General features: G+C 43.3%; 1 protein-coding gene across 14 annotated transcripts in view; it reads left to right on the top strand.

Annotated features, from left to right (window-relative positions):
* The window catches only part of EPB41L2 (erythrocyte membrane protein band 4.1 like 2), a 209,009-nt gene that overhangs the window by 185,295 nt on the left and 6,356 nt on the right, over positions 1-17,358 (top strand). For all 14 annotated transcript variants that reach the window (XM_034669151.1, XM_034669150.1, XM_034669149.1 and 11 more), the window contains 3 exons: positions 208-306; positions 1,918-1,998; positions 6,348-6,457. In XM_034669151.1, the coding sequence (XP_034525042.1) occupies positions 208-306; positions 1,918-1,998; positions 6,348-6,452 (285 nt within the window). In that variant the 3' untranslated portion in view covers positions 6,453-6,457. The remainder of the gene's footprint in view (positions 1-207; positions 307-1,917; positions 1,999-6,347; positions 6,458-17,358) is intronic.

The following is a 17,358-nucleotide window of genomic DNA, read 5'->3' as shown; positions in this document are numbered from 1 at the left end:
CATTTAGCCTTTGCCTCTACTCTGTTTAAAGGCCAGCCAACCTCCTGCTCAGTAAATCACCGCCACAGACATGCAAAGGATAGGCAGATAGCATCTTCTGCCGACTTCGAAGAGTTCACAAGATGCATATTCGATGGGGAGGGGTCTTCTCTGACAACATAATGAAAATTAAGCATTACTTTGTATTTTTCCTCCAACTATCTGAAGATTGACGGCGGGGCTGGTGGTGACTCGGGGACATTACTGACGGCACAAACCATCACGTCTGAGTCCGTGTCGACAACCACAACAACGCATATCACCAAGGTAAAGCAGTCTAGGGTGGAACCTTGCAAACAGGATCTTTGCTGAATCGTTTCTTTGTTCCTATACAAGCTTCAAAGTAATAGACCGTGCCAATGGAATAAAAATGTCCAGACTTAAAGTATCCAAGAAATTGGGCTCCATTGACAAATGTATTTTTGTGAAGTACAAGGGGGGAAAGCTAGGTCGTGAATAAACTATACATCAGAGAGCTACAGGAGAGAGAGAATATGATAGAAGAAGCAGCAAAGGTTTGGGAAGTATAAGTGAACACCCCCCCGACCGAAGCGAGTGAACAAAGACCATCATTCAAAATTTTCAGCAAGTTGTTCAAGTAATATAATTTTTCCCTCGTTGATTTAAGATGCTCATATGTTGGATATGGGGCATTTTTCCAGATCATTCTCTCATCCTTTAAAGTTTTAACACCAGATGACCAATGATTCTCAAAGTATGGTCTCCGGACAAGCAGTAGGAGTCTTTCCTGGGATTTGTTAGAAGTGTGAGTCCCGTGGCCCCACTCCAGATCTCCCGAAACCCTGGTGGGTGTAGGAGCCCAACAGGTGATTCTGACGCATTCTGCCGCCCTCAGATTTCCTTCTACCTTTCACATTTAGTGAGTGCTTGAAGGATTTAAATGTATCCTTTATGCCCTCCTCACCCTGTATTTCAGCCAAAAACTTTGTGAGTTAAAAAAAAAAGCCACATAAATGCAAGATGGTATTGGTGCTCATTTTAAAGCCTGTCCCGTTATCCAGGCTTGCAGTAAACCTGGTTTCTTACAGTAAAGGGCTATCACTTGGGACATAGCATATAATTTATCAGAGCCGTGCTTTCTCAGGACTGTGTGGTACTTGCTCGTAGTTCAGCGTCCCAGTCATATGATCCCTTCAGCCTCTGTCATGCCCCAGGCTCTGCCAGCTTGCTCCGAGCCAGTGACTCTGGGTGGTGGTTCGTGCCAGAGCTCCTGCCCCAGGTGTGCTCACGCCGTCTTTGTTAGCAGGCACAGCGAACTACAGACGCTCTCATTGAAAACAATCTTTATGTTCCCCCCATGTATCTTCTGTATCTTAAGCCAAGTCCAAGTCTTCTTTTATCTTACCGCACTAAACCAAATGAACAAAATTACCAGCGGATTTGTGTGAGAATCAGGCAGTCAAAATTATGACATCAAGTAATTCCCAAACCTGAACCAGGGACCTAAATTGTTAGAATTCCTTGTAACTCTACATAAACCAAAGAATTATTTCTTCTTTCCTCTTTTAACAAATTGGCCAACTGGGAGTAAAGAAACTCCGGGAAGTTGTACTGGAATGTCCCAATGGAACTATTTGGATTAAACGGCATCTGTCTCATCTTAATTTCCCTTGAATCTCGATCAATTAGTTTTAAAGTTGCTTTCAGTTGAGGGAGACTTACGGATGCTACAACTTTAACAATAGGAATCTCTGCTGACCTTGAACATGGTTTCTGGAACATCCGCCTTCTCCACTCCGTGCGCACTGCCTTAATGATCAGAAGGTCTAGTTGTGCTCCCTTCTCTTTCCTCTCATTAGGTATATACATGCTTCAATGATTGCTGTCTCCCCCCTTTCTTTTCTTTATAACCTTTAGACTGTGAAAGGTGGAATATCTGAAACAAGAATTGAGAAACGCATTGTGATCACGGGAGATGCAGACATCGATCATGACCAGGTAAAGACCTGAAGTTTCGCTTCAGAAAGTGACCATGTCTCTAAGCTGGGCATGAGTCGTCACGTAACATCCCTGGGTCAGACCCCTTCTCCCAGTGCCTCCTGGATGAGTCCACTGCCTAAATGGCACAAAGACACTTCCCAACCTAGACACAGCCTGTCCTTTCAGCCTTCCCAACACCAAACCAGCATAAAACATAGATTGCTCTTTATTTCCCACTGGCTTCACGTGCACTTTTGAGTCTGAATAATCGAGAGGATTCCTAGCAACCATTAGTTATTCATGTGGGCCTGGCTTAAAGGCAAGTCACGGATTAAACAATGAATGGCAGTTTAATGACACTGGCTCCTCAAAACTAAGAAAAGTCACTAAGTTTGACTTATGCCTATTTTTAGGAACTTAAAAGGTATTTTTTTATAACATTAGAAAAATGGGGCTATTTATCCTTAGGTGTTTTCCCCTAATTATTACAATTATTGAGGGGTAGGAGAAGGAAATCTGAGGTCTTTTACAAAGTGAGAATTTACATGGATTCAGAAACATGTTTAAAAGAATTGTGCTTCTATTCTAATGTTAACTCAAGCGGGATGTGTGACTTTACCAACCAGGTGATGAGTGGAACTGCTGGTGACTTTGAGGGTAGCTTTCATTTCATTTTATTTCATTTTTTTTTAAAGATATTTTTATTTATTTGAGAGAGAGAGGGAGAGCGCGTGCGCACATGCGCGTGGCACATGCAGGGGGAGAGGGAGAAGCAGGGAGCCCAACACAGGACTTGATCCCAGGATCCTAGGATCATGACCTGAGCCAAAGGCAGACACTTAAACTGACTGAGCCACCCAAGCGCCCCGAGAGTGGCTTTCATTTTAGGCTGCAGTCCCAAGTGATGCAAATTCTTTCTTTTGTCATTTCCTGAGAGATTTTAGCTCCGCTTTAAAGGAAAGCAAGCTATTTTCTTTCATAACAACTTGAAGGAAAGGAAATGTTCAATTGCCCATCTTGGCTGTGGAGTCAGAACAGATGAGAGTCACCCAGCTTTAAACAACATTGAACTCAGGAAAGAGAATTTTAGAGAACAGAACTAATCCTTTAAAAGAAAACTCACTCTATGTGACCAAAGAGAAATAGGTTTTCTTCTGTGCCTAAAAAAAACCACTACATTTTGTAAACCCCTGTAAACATGATTTTCCTTACACCTTCCCTGATGTATTTGTTTCATTCCTTGAGAGCTATCAGAGGTTAAAGTGTTACCCTGACTCTGAATTTTCACTTTGTAGTAGAGATTCCTAGTAGATGACTAGTACCTGTGTCTGTTTGCCATGGGAAAATGAATGACCCCGTGGAAGCCAAGCCTCCAGGTCCCCATATAGAGGATTTCTTCTCTGCTGGGACAGTTTTGAGCTGCTCTGACCTAAGTTGGAGCAAACTCTGTTCTTTTTTCCCTCTGGGACTCTAGCTCAGCAAGCATTTATTGAATTCCTATGGTGTGAGAGGCGGAAGCCCACGTTCTTTGGCATGATGGAAAGTGAAAATCAGGGTCTTCCCCCAGCCTTTGTTTCTCCTACCTTGTCTCTCCAGTGAACCTTTGCACTTCTGGCTTTCTGATGCCATGTTTTCCTTTCAAGGATTACTCTCAGGTTTTATGTGCATTCTCTTGTCTTTTGGCCCATTGTAACAATACTGCTTCTGAATAGCAAATAAAACAGAGTTTGAAATGTAAGTACCAAAATAACACATATTCCTGACTCTTACATTAGGAAAAAACCTGCAGCTTTACCCTGAGACCGCAGGGACACGACCTTGTTTGTGTGAATGTGTTGCTTGGGCCCGTTTTAAAGCTGAGGGCAGATACCCAAATGGGAGAAGAGATATTTAACATTTTCATAACTTTTTCATATTTAATTATAAGAGGCATAAACTTTTTTGAATACATTTAATTGTGGCTTCTGGTATGCTTGTACCAGGAGCTCACGAAGCTCCCTCCCTCTCTCCTCATAGCCTGTGATGAGACCGTGGAAGTCTGTAGAATTAGAGGGAAATCACTTCCTGCCAAAAATGAAAGCTGATCATGTGGTGACGTGACTATCATTGACCCCTTTTTTTAGTTCCTTGCCCCGCGTGACAGTGGAAAGAAACCCTTCCTCTGAGCAAGATAGGAGGAACAGAATCGTGCGTTTAGAGACCCTTGCATTGCAGGGGTCCGTCCCCCCCCCCCCCCGCCGTGTGCGTCCTGCCGCTCAGCCTCACACCAGGGACACAAGATACTGCGGCAACTCCTCAGAGTATCTGTTTCTTTCCAGTAAAACAACTTCTCAGTTTGGCAGGTGGATGTGATAGTTTTCTCACAGTCTTTACTGTTGCTGTCATAAATTAACATTTTGTAGTATTTCATTTCATGTACTGATATTAAGGAATGAACGGAACTAATGGTAAACAGATTTCAAATGTGTTTGGAGACAATTAAGCAGTTTTTGGTTTTCCCTACGTTTCTACTAATTATAGCATGTTTCGTATGTGTTCCCTTCCTTTGGGCATCGTTTATATTTCCCTTTTAACATTTGTACCGGTGTAATGTAGGCAGATCTTTGTAATGAACGTGAATTGACAAATACCTGACAAGGTGTCTGTAGCTACCTTTGGCTCCTGCCGGAGCTGTCCCATTCCCAAACTGGATTCCAGACACTGACATGGAGTAGTCCGTTTTGATTGGTCTGATCTCTCACTTCCCTCTGAACACACGCAAGTGTGGAGCCACTCTGCTCTACCCTGTCTCCCATTCCCATCCCCGCCATTGATCCTGGAAACACTTTCTGACCTCCTCTGGGATAAGATGCCGCCCCTCTCCCCTCGCCCTCCAGCCCGCCTGCTCCCTCCACAGCTGTGTGGCTCAGACTGGAGAGTCCCCTGTGTGAGTTCTCTCTTGTCCTGACACAGGTGGGTCACCAGTTTGTTCCCTACTGCAAATTTAAGCACCCTCAGTGTCTTCCAAGCTTCCGTGTAAACATTTTGGGTATAAAACCAGTTTCTTTTTCTGTAGCTTTACCTTTCTGTGTGTGTGGACTTGGGCTCCAGGTTTTGTTCAGTAACCCTTCAGCTGACAGAAAGCATGCCACAGATAAGAAATGCAGCTGTCCCCTTAGGCAGATGACAGAGAAACAGGAAAATTATGCTGCTGCTTTCAAGTGCATAGTTTCCATACGAGATGCGGTGCTGTCTTTCCTCGAAGACTTTCCTTTTTGTTTTAGACCTAGATTTTGAGCGATGTTCTATGGTGTTTTGCTTTCTCCCCAAGACCTCTTTAAACATCATTCTCCTCAGAAAAATAGGATCTTTCCACTTTGTCACAACACTTGTATGTAGTTTACTTTCTTTTTTTTTTTTTTAAAGATTTTATTTATTTATTTGACAGAGATATAGACAGCCAGAGAGAGAGGGAACACAAGCAGGGGGAGTGGGAGAGGAAGAAGCAGGCTCATAGCAGAGGAGCCTGATGTGGGGCTCGATCCCATAATGCTGGGATCATGCCCTGAGCCAAAGGCAGACGCTTAACCGCTGTGCCACCCAGGCACCCTGTAGTTTACTTTCTGATAAAGTACAAAGAAACTTTGCTTCCTGTGGAGGGCACCCTGGGTCTTGCTCCTGCCGGGCAGCCTAGCAGCAGGATGGCCTTGAGCATAACCTGTTGACCTCTGCCCCTTCAGTGGTTTTGACTGTAAAACAGAGACCTGTGCTTGCTAAAGCGCCATGTCTCTTCTTTCACTTTGCTGACTGTATGTCACCATTGTTGCTGCTGTTTTGGTGTCGTGCCCTAGAAGTGTATAGCTCTCGTTCCTGCAACATAACAGCTCAGCGGAGCCTTTACCTCACACGGTTAGTGAGAAGCCCACGAGGGCGGGGTGAGCAAGGCCTGGGCCTGGGGGTTTGAGGCAGCGGGGTGCCAGCCAGTACCCCGTGAGTACACAGGACAGGCGCTGTGCTGATGCTTTACCTCATCCCTCCAATCTGTACAGCGAACCCTAAAACGAGCCTCACAACCTTAGCATTAGTCTCGGGTTACAGGTGAGAATACGAAGGTCAGAGAAGATGGGTTTTCTCCAAGTCTCACGGTGAGTAACAAGGCTGGGATTCAGAGTCTGCGTGTTTCTTCTACATGCATCATTATCTGAAAAGACTGGAAAGTGGGAATTGGGGGAAATGAGAAGTGTTCTCTACAATGAACTGTGAGCCCGTTTCAAATCCCTGCTGCCCCAAAGCAAGAAAACCATCTTGGCTGGAGCTGGAATCCCGGTGTTTTGCCATCCCGACCAGCAGCCCGTTCCCCTGCTCACGGCGCTCTCCTCACCCTGCAGGCGCTGGCCCAGGCCATCCGGGAGGCCAGAGAGCAGCACCCGGACATGTCGGTCACGAGAGTGGTGGTGCACAAAGAAACGGAGCTGGAGGAAGGGGAGGAGTAAGCAAGGTAAGAGGGCGTGTCGTCGGGGGCCTCTGTCCTGGCTGCGGGGGTGGGGGGGGGGGGGGGGCGTGAAGTGTGCTGCTCCATCACAGTGTCTGTCTCCTGTGGTCCATTTGATTCTTCAGACTTCACTGTCCCAAGCACCTCTGCTCACATTCCCTGCATAAAATTATAAACTCTGTTGACCAATGGGCACGTGATGTTAATAACTACTGTGTATGGAGAACTGCTAATAATTGACATTTCTGTGTTGTTTTACTACTTACCAAGTACACCAGGATAAGTTTATTGATGTTTACAGTGACCCTTTGAGGAAGGTGCTATTGCCCGCATTTAGATGAGGCATTTTTGTTGTAGGGGGCACAGAGGGGAGATGAGTTAATTCCCTTAAATATACATGAAGAATTGTATATCAGAGAATGAACCGTAAAGGAAAAGATTGCTGGGGCTGTACAAAAATCTAAAACTTAAACCAAAGGATAGAATGACAAAGTTCAATATACCCAGCAGAGAAGGAGTCAATATCATGAATATATCACTAATTATTTTGTATCATTAAAAAATTCAAGCATTTAAGTAGAGAAATGGGCAAAGGATTAATCCAGTAAACCACAGAGAAGCTAAGTGAACAATAAGTAAAAAACGTTCAGCCTCATTAATGCTTAAATCAATACCAATTAAAAATTCAGTGTGTAAGTTTTCACTTATAAATCTGGCAAAGTTTGTTTTTAGCTAGTGTTGGGGAGGTTGTAAGAGGGAAAATGATACTCCTCTGCTCCTTTATAAACTAGTAATATTTCCTGGAGGACAGTTTGGCAAAACCCACATTAAGTGTGCCTACCATTTAAACCACCATTGAGAATTTCTCACATTGTTCCACATTTTTTGCGAGTATATATAAAAATCTAAATGGCCAACAGTAGGGATTGGTTATGCCTTAATGCTGCTTCTGTGTGATGACTAAAATACAGCCATTACAAGTTGTGCTAAAGAATTCTTAAGTGAAATGAGTAAATGTTCAGAATTATGCACGTATTTGAAAGGTAGGTTTTATTGCATAGCACGTATACCAAGATTGCTTTTTTGTTTTTAAAATGATCTGTACACTGATTGTTTAATAGACAGCCCACAGCATGGCTGACCACAGAATGCGCATCTTCCAGCGCGTGGTGAGGCCAAGTGCTTTTCCGTCGCGGGAAGTGATGGCTCCCACCGTTGCACCGCCTGCCCCTCTGACTTTTTAATTTATGCTGAACTGATTGATATGAAATGACATCTGACTTTCTTATTCTTACTGATCTTCATAGATTCTGCATAATAATCCTTTGTTAATTTTTATGTGTTGCAAATATCTTCAGGTTTGTGGTTTGTCTTTTATTCCCCATATAGGTCAATATAATAGTTGGTATATTGAATGTAGTTATTAATGGAAGCTAATATAGTTTAATTGTCACGCTTTCCTTTATGGCTTATGCTCTTCCCATACCCCTGAGGTGTTAGGGGATGCTGTCGATTCAGGTATTTGAATGTTGCCTTTCATAGATCAATTCTTAATCCATAAGAAATTGGTCTTTCTGTGTGGTGAAAAACAGTGATCATTTGTTTCCTCGAAAAGCAGCCAGCATTCCAGCCCCGTTTATTGAAGAGCCCACGAACCCCCCCCTCTAATCTGCAGGTCATATATCCAGTTTCTTGTATGTGTGGGGAGGGGGCGGGCTTCTGGGCACTTTGGTTTCCATTAGTCTATATGTCTGTCCCTGCTGTAATGACAGACTGACTAAATTACTATAGCTTCAAAATGAGACTCCGGATCTGGTAGGATGTGTCTCCCCAACTGTGTTGTTTTCTTCAGGAGTGTCTTGTCTATTCTGGGCTTTTTCTGTTCCTCATAAATTTCGGATTCAGATTGTTGGGTTCTAAGATAACCCTGTGGTATTTTAATTGGAACTGCATCTGATTTGTAGCTCAGTATGGTGACAATCACATCTGTATGATGTTGAGTGTTCTTTCCCACAAACATAAAATAGCTATCTCCACTTACATAGGTGTTTTTTAGTGTCTTCCAATAGAGTTGTATAATTTTTTACCCAAAAGAGGTCTTATAAATCTTTTCTAGCTGTTGCTGATATAGGAAGACACAGTTGGCTTCTCAATACTGGCCTTGTATCTAGCAGCCATACTCTTTATATGTTAGATGCTATTTTCAACACAGGGTGTACAAAAGGCCTACAAGCAGAAATCATTTAAAATTTGAGCATAAGCAAAATGTCCATTTACCTGAATAAATGTGCTATGTTATGTGCAATGCTGAGTGCTTTCTTAGCCATCAGAAGATCAAGTGCTCTATTTTAATCTTGCTAATCTCAAGCTATGTGACATTGGACAAGTCAGCAGGGCTGGTACGATCTACCGTTCCTAATTCATAGGACTTAATTATAAGAATATAATAAGGTAATGAATGAGAAAATTTAGGGTTACACAAATATAAAAATATTGGGTATTTCTCCTGAATTATGTTACTTAATAGGGAACATAAGACAAAACTTCGTGATCCCTGTGGGCATTACCAATACCCCACTTTCATTTGTGGCATTCTAGTAAGTTTTATTTATTTTTTTTAATTTTTTTTAAAGATTTTATTTATTTATTCAACAGAGATAGAGACAACCAGTGAGAGAGGGAACACAAGCAGGGGGAGAGGGAGAGGAAGAAGCAGGCTCATAGCAGAGGACTGATGTGGGGCTCGATCCCATAACGCCGGGATCACGCCCTGAGCCGAAGGCAGACGCTTAACCAAGCTGTGCCACCCAGGAGCCCCTAGTAAGTTTTAAAGTGAATTAGTTATATCCATTATTCCTAGCACCCTAGACTTATTTTTGCAGTGGGCATGCATGTACACACACACACACACACACACACACACACACACACGGAGCCCTTGAAGTTTGCCTATCTCAGAAGACACCTTTTATAGGTCGCCTTGTTAAATAGATTAAGGCAGTTAAAGTGTAAATTCACATGTAAGGTGAGCAAACTCAATAAATTTGGAAAGATTCATTCATCCATTCAAAAGATACGAGAACCCAAGTATGCTAGGGTAGAGCTAGGCACTGAGGATTCAAATGGTCAAATTGGTAAACCAAACAAACAGGGTCCCCTTCCTTGGGAAAGGATCCATTCTGGAAAGGGAGGTATAGATACTAAACAAAATGTAATTGCAAATGTGATTGTAATAGGAGAGAACAAAATAGATTGACGCTGTTGTAAATTTAAGCTTTTCCTTAAGCATCTGAGTTTGAGCTGAAATCTGAAGGGTGAATAGGAGTCGCCAGTGTCCGGAGTCATTGTAGCTCCCCCGCCTCCCGCTGCTGTGGCTCGTTCTCCAAGACTTGCTTTGCTGGTGCCTGTCAGGGCCGGGAGGACGAGCGTGCGTACTGCTTCAGCTACCCTCTCGCTGTGCCGCCAGGATCCCACAGAGGCGGCAGGTGGGCCAAGGCAAAGAGCAGGACAGTCGCTGAACACCAGAAAAGAAGAATAAATAACTATTGGTGATGAATGTGCCCCGTCTCCCTTTCTCAGACATGAAAAGCTCTCCTCCTGATCTGACCTGACCTCTTCCTTTGGAGGAGCTCGGAGCTTTTGATGAAGCATTGAGAGTAGAGGTGAGGGGAGCACACAGAAAGATGGTGAAAGAACAGCCCGCAGATGGCCGAGCCCCCCACCCCAGCCCCAGGCCGCCACTCTGCTGGGTGCTGGCCGCTGGGAGGCTGAGGGGAGCAGCACACAGACTCGTGTGTGAAAAAGGAAACACACTTCAGAGGAGTGCTTGACTTAATCTTTGTAACTTTTTCCCCTGTGTTCTGTGAAGGACTCCTCCCTCCCCAGTTTATCCTGAGTGCATGTTTCCGAGCCCTCAGAGAGCCACAACATGTTAGTGGCCTTGTCGCCGCTGGAATGGGGCTCCCTGACAGTCCCCATGAGGAAGAGTCCTGCTTGCTCGTTTGGGCTGTGTGGCCTCAGAAAGAACGAGCCCCAGGAGGGGGAGCTGGCGACTTTGCTCCAGTTGGCACCATCCCCTCTCTGAACCCAGACTTCAAACAAGTCCCTGTGACTCCTGGAGCCGTCACTGATATGTAGGATAAAAAGCAAATGATGCCTCCTTTTCAGCTAAAAGCAGTGAGCAGCCAAAGGAGAAAATGACGGAGGAGCAGCCTCTCATCCGCTCATGTTTTCCTTCTTTCCTTGCTGTCGTTGTTGATTACCCCAGTATATACGGAATGCCCATTGGGCGTCATTTGTTTGTGTGGAGGTTCAAATCAAACAAGGTCTGCACTCACAACAAATCATGGTAGCGGAATAGAGCCTCTGGTTGGAGGACGTGTTGTGAGCTGCATTTGCTGGGAACAAAAAGGCAAGATCTGTACATTAGGATGGGGTGTCCGATGGCTTCTCAATTGAGCTTCCAGAGGAGTAGGAATAGCTCAGTGAAGAAAGGCACGGAAGGGGGCATTCCAGGCAAGAGCTGGTACTGTGAACCTCACACTCTATGAACGGTGCAGAGTCAGGCGTGGCTGGGCTGCAAGACACGTGTTGGAGGAGAGCGATGGGAGGTGAGGGGGGCAGAGAGGCAGAGATCGGACCATAAAGAGTCTTCAAAGTCAAGCTAAAGAGGTTGCGCTCTGTTTGGAAAAGTGAAGGGGAAGGTACACCTCATGTAGTTGAGATGATAAAGGGGCAGGGGCTTGGGACTCGGTGACTGTTTGCGTGGGATATGGGGATATGGGAGTTAGTGATTTGGGACAATGGCAGAGCAGAGAGAATCCCAGGCTTCTGGAAGGAGCAAATGAGTTGATGGTGGTACCTGTAATTTCAGTCCCGGGATACAGGTGTTATTTTTCACAGGTCATGTGCAATAAGACTGCTTAGCTGTCTTAAAGCAGAGATGTATTTTTCGTTCTTGGTTCTTCTCTATAGGAGAGCACACCTGCCATAGGCACTACGGAGGAAGTTTGGAAGTGAATCTGTAAGGCCCTGTCTTACACACACGCACATGGCACGGTTATTTGGAAATTTACCAGATAGTCTGAGTGTTAAGAGGAAATGCAGCATCGCAGATCTGCTGGGTTCAAATCTATTTCGTAGGTATGTGACCTACGCAAGTTCTTCACGTTTCTGTTCCTTGATTCCACCATCTGTGGATGATAATATAATTTATAGAAGACTTTGTTTCCAAGGCATGTTGTAAGAGCTTTTTGTAGCCCATCGAGTCAGCTGTAGGAACCCTTTTGCTCTTAAGAATAAAATAAACATTAGAATATCCTTCCCCAGAGATGTTGAGTTTGAGATGCATGTGAAATGTCTACATGGAGAGGTCCAGGAGTTAGCCAAGAGCTTTGAGAGAAATCACAACAGGCTTCGGAGCCAAAGACAGAGGTTTGAAGGTCCTCTGAATGAATCATCTAGTGAGTAATGTTACCCTGGGCCAGGTCAGAGGAGATGGAGGGGGAATAGGAAAGTAGGAAGAAAACAGGGAGGAAAGGTGTCACACAAGTTGCAAAAGACAAGAACTCCAAGAAGGAGAGAGTAATTAAGTATTGAATATTAAATCAAGTGAACATGTCCTCTGGAGTTGGTATAGAATCAGCCTGAGACTTGGTCAGAGCTGCGTCAGCCAGGTAGTGGGGATGGAGCCATGTCACAGGTTGAGGAAATGGGGTTTAACATGGAGAGTGCTTTCAAGTGCTTTCTGTGCTGTTGTACATCCATGAATACCAATTTCTAAATAAGATAGCATTGTCGTCAAGCTAACATTTCCGAGTCAGGGTGATATTCAGAGTTTCAAGATGAACTCAAGAGCCAAACAGGAAATTAGCATTTGCTATCTGACTGACTCGAAGGAGAGAAGAGCCACGTTGGCTGAACTGTTGGCTGAACCGAGTTCTAGCTCATCACGAGCTGCCCCTTTACGCGTGGGCCCTGATGAGCGCCAGCCTGTCTTTGAAGGAGAAGCACCAGCCTGTGGCCTTGCCTGTTTCCTGGCCCTGAACAGGAGTTTTTCAGACATATCACATGTGTTGCATTTTTATTTTATTCTATTTGCCTACTTGTACTAGTCTCATACCTAAAATTAGCATTAGTTTTCAACGTAGATTAATCAAACCTCAAATGCAGATTTATCCAGAGACACAAAAAGCCATTTTGGATTTAGTGCCTTTCAGACACAGCCAGTTTTCACTTTGGAATGCTGTGGAATGTTGTGCTTCACAAATCTGGCAGGTGAGTCTGGCTATCAGTGAGTCTGTTCCAATGTATTCGAACTACCCAACAAAAGAGGCGCTGGAGCCGCTGCTGTTGTGCTTTAGTTGGCACAAGAGTCACTGATTCCCCAGGGTTTGCTCTTGGACAAAATGATTATTGACTATTGTTTTTGCACATGAAACTGTAGTTATTGAGGTTTTTTTCGGGTAATAACAGGTGATTATAATTTTTAAAAAGGGAGAGACAGCAGGAAATGTAAATGATCCATAATTCCTCTGCTCCTAGAGATAGATAATCACTCTTCACAGTGTCTGTACTTGTGAACACGTACACACTCACACACACACTCCCGCCTCTGTAGATGGAGGCCGGTACTGTGGATTCCGTTCGATAGCCTGTTTTCTTCTCCCCCTAGCATACGTGGTAGATGACCTTCCTTGGCAGTGTCTCGTTTTTCAGCAGCCATTGAACGGACACATGAGGATTTACGTGACACCTGGTAATGGGCATTTAAGTTATTCCTCGTGCTCACAATTCTGCATGCAGCTGCAAAGATCACACTTGTGTGCACATTTTGGGGGCACGAATTTCGTTGTTTTCTAGGGCAGATATTTTCTCCTGAAAGGGTCGAAGAAGTTAGACCCCTGCTTGCAGTTTGTGAACACCCCTGTTGCCCCACACCTTTGCTGACATGAAAGACTGTAAAACATTTAAAAAATCTTTGCCCATCTGCTGAGGAAAGAGCATTTGATCCCCTCCCCCTCCTTTTTTAATTGTGAAGAAAGAGCTTTTTTTTTTTTTCATTGCTAGTGAGCCTGTAATATACATATATACACACACAACACAATTTTATTTCTTTGGATTGTCAGTTCTTTCCCATGTTTCTATTCAGGTGTTTATCATCTTATCTCTGACAGAGATTAAGGTTGTTAACCCCTTAGTCACAAATGCTGCATATTTTCTCTAGTTTTTCATTATTACTGAAATTCAAAATAGCACCAAGGTGGTGGGGAAGGGAGGGGTTGGGGTGAGACAGAGTCAACAAATCGGAGGCATGAAGGTCATACCCAGAGTTTTTTTTCTTTGGCCCAGATAGTATTTTTTAGAATTTGAATTAATTAACAGTGCTTAAAACGGGAAGGCATCGAGCAAGTTTAGAAACATCAGAAGCTCTGCCAGCATGGAATGTGCGCTCCAGCGTGGCTGCGTTGGCTGAGTAGGCCGTGCCACTGTCGAAGAGGGAAGAGCCCCCTAAGCCACCTGTGTCTCTGCACGTTGAGGCCCTGGGTACCCCGTCTCCCTGCTGATGTGTTAACCCACCTGGCCTCTGGGGGAGTGGGCATGGTGGTGTGATTTTATTACACCCTAGAGGAGGGCATATTGAGCAGTATGAAAATCAAAAGAATATTTTATTCTAACAGTTAAAAATCAGAGCCTCTTCTCCCCCCAACCCTTTTTAATGAGGAAATAGAAACCTAGAGAATAATTTGCATCCATCACTTCTACTCAGGACTCATAAATGCCATGTGCAGCGCTAAAGATAGTTTCATCTGTCTGGAGAACCTCAAATGTAGGTCATCCCAGATACTGTTTTCCAAAAATGTAAATTTGTGGGTGGCAATACAAGGAAATTTTGCTATAGTAACCAAATAGGGTGTGTGTTTAAGATATTCCTGACCCCATGAGGGTTACATCGGCTGACGCGTTGGCCCTATGTTTATTTAACTTTCATGTATCAAAATCATTTCATTAGCCTTGGAGCAAGTATGTGTCTAGACTTGTCCAGTACGATCACCAGTCCTCACCTGGCTATTTGAAATATGGCTCTTCCAAACTGAGATGTGCTGTAAGTAGAAAACAACATACTGGATTTGAAGATGTTAGAAAAAAGTGTAGACTAATAAGCTAGAGAGTTGGGTCTACAGATGAATTCTTTTCATTCCCACTAAGCTTCCTATTGAAGGAAAACACAAGACAGTGAGTTCATATATGGTTTCAAAGGTTTTTTTCCTAAAAGATAGTTTTGATACTCTTTTTAAGCGTAACTTTGATGGCTACAGAGAAATGTTTTCTCATCTCCTTGTGAACGTAAGATTGCTACAAGCATATTAGCTAGAATACAGTATACTGAGTGTAACCTTATTCTAGTCCATTCGTTATATAAAAGAAGCTCTAAGATTTTGGAACATGATTTCGTATCAAGTTCCCACAGATTGAAACCTAGCAGAATGAACTAGAAGACCTTACGCTAGCTTTAGGGCCACGTACTAACTATGTGTAGAAATCTTTGTCAGAGCTTTCAGAGATTTGGGAAAGCCGTTTTTTTTAAAGAAGGCAGAGTCCTCCCAGGATACTATAGACGTAGTTATTTAATGAAAGAACAGAAAAATGAAACCGCAAACTTTCCACTTAAAACCAGCAGGTGAAAGTAATGGGGAAGACGGGCAGGAGTGCTTTCTTCCCAGCAATGAAATACAATTCTGTTTGTCTTTTCCCCTCCCTAGCCCCTGCTCTTCATTGTTGCCTTTGCACCTCAGTCCCTATTACATTCATTCTTAGATTCATCAATGTATACTGTTGTGAAAATACCATGCTCGAAGCACTGTGATAGTAGTTGTGACAAAGGTGAAAACACATAAGAACCAGAATACAAATAACATGTAGAGTAAAAAATAGTGTTTTAGGAGAACCCTTGATAAAGGGCTATGAAAGTTGACGAAAGAAATAGTTTCTGATCGGCAGATCTGAGACCTCCCCAAAAAGGTATCAGGGAAACCTCTGTGCAGAGTGCTGGGGTGGATTTGAACATAGGGAGGTGAGCAGAGAGGAAAGAGTATGTGGAGAAGCAATGCAGTGGCTATCAGGAAGAGCAACTTACATGTGGCTGTGTGTTGAGCTCCCAGCAGAGCTGGAAGGACTCGTCAAAGGCATACTGCAGAGGGTATGACATTCCATGTCGGTACCTTAGGTTAGACTTCGTTCCGTAGGTTATGTATATAGGGCATTTGAGTGGGGAAGAACCTTGTCAGCACTGTCCTTCAGGGAGATTAGATCAAGTACCCTGTAAGGAAACCATTATACTGGTTCAGGCTATTATTAACGGGGGAGTGGGCACCTATATCTTTAAGAGTAGAACTGCACTTCATTTAGAAGCAAACCGAGCAAAATTTGAAATATTGTATATGAAAATCTATAAAAATAATACTAGCTAACATTCTCTGAATGCCTGCTCTGTGCCCAGTTTTGAGAAGTTTGCCACTTATTTTTTCAGTTAGTGCTTTCAGTCCTCCAAGGTGTAGATGAGGACACAGGGGCCTAGAGAGGGTAAGTCTCTCACACAGGTCATACAGTTGGTGAGTGGCAGAGCTGGACTGACCCACAGTCAGCCCAAATCCACACTACACACGGCTTTGCAGAAGGCTTCACGATGGGAATCTTTCAAATAACAAACTCCCAACCACTGTAGTTGAAACACAACTTATTTTAGAAAAATTAATTTTGTACAAAATGTTTTGGAAGTTGCCGCTATGATATAAAGCTAAGTGAACAAGTAAAACCATAATAAAGAATAATCATGTTTAAAAATGAGGTAAAATTGATGTCTTCATTTGACAGGCTATTCTGCAATTGCTGTGTGGTAGTAATTCTTTAAGTAAAGAGGGACTTGAATGTGCCAAGTATAAAGATTCTAATAGAAAAATTACTGTTAGCTTTAAAGAAAACCCAATTAATTGGCCTGATGGCATCACTGACAGCTCACCCTCTCCTCAAAGGTAAGGGAGTATAACTGGCTTAAAAGCTGAAAGAGAGCTTTTACCACTACAGGGGGGAGGGACGGAAGATGGTCTTCCTCACACTTCCTCTGGAAGGGAAAGAACTACAGTTGTGTGAAAGGTAGACAGTGTTTGGGGTTTTGTTTTGTTTTGTTTTTTTGTAACAAATGGAAAGTTGGGGAAAACATCTCAGATTGACTCCTGAAAGCAAAAATACTTAACTAAATTGATGTAATTCTAGCAAACTCTGAACTGAACTTTTGTCTTGAGGTGAAATTGTATTAGTGTGTGTTATTGAGCACAATATAGTTGGCACTCAGAGGAGGCCATGGTGGGGGAGCAGGGTGGGGGAGAACCTAGTCCAAGACCTAAATGTGCGATGCGCGTCTCTAGGGGCCCACATGAGAGTCTCTTAGGACCAGAGGGGCACCGTAGCAGCATTAATATGTTGGGAAACCAGGCGAAGCAAAATTATTTTTCTGAACTATTTGGTGAACAGGTGCTGTCTTTCATTTGGCCACAAAGCAAGAAAACACTAGATTTAATGTTTCCCTCTGAATTCGGCAGACACACAAATCTGTGTGAGAGAAGGAAAGGAAGGTGATTCTACATAAATAGTTCCCAAGCTTCATGGCCTCAGTAACACATAACACTCTTAAATGTCACCAAAGGGTCCAAAGAGCTTTTGTTGCTGTGAATTATACATATCAAAAGTTACCATAGTATAAATCAAAATTATATCTATTGAAATTTACCAGATTATAAATGAAACAGAAGAAATTAAAAATACTTATTAAAATAGTTCAAAATAATCGGTGAAAGAAACCTGCCAGAAAAGGCTACATGTACTGTGTGGTTACATGATATGAAATCCTG

This window comes from Ailuropoda melanoleuca, chromosome 10 (assembly GCF_002007445.2).
Source record: "Ailuropoda melanoleuca isolate Jingjing chromosome 10, ASM200744v2, whole genome shotgun sequence".
NCBI lineage: Eukaryota > Metazoa > Chordata > Mammalia > Carnivora > Ursidae > Ailuropoda > Ailuropoda melanoleuca.
This window is presented reverse-complemented; position numbering and strand designations above follow the sequence as displayed.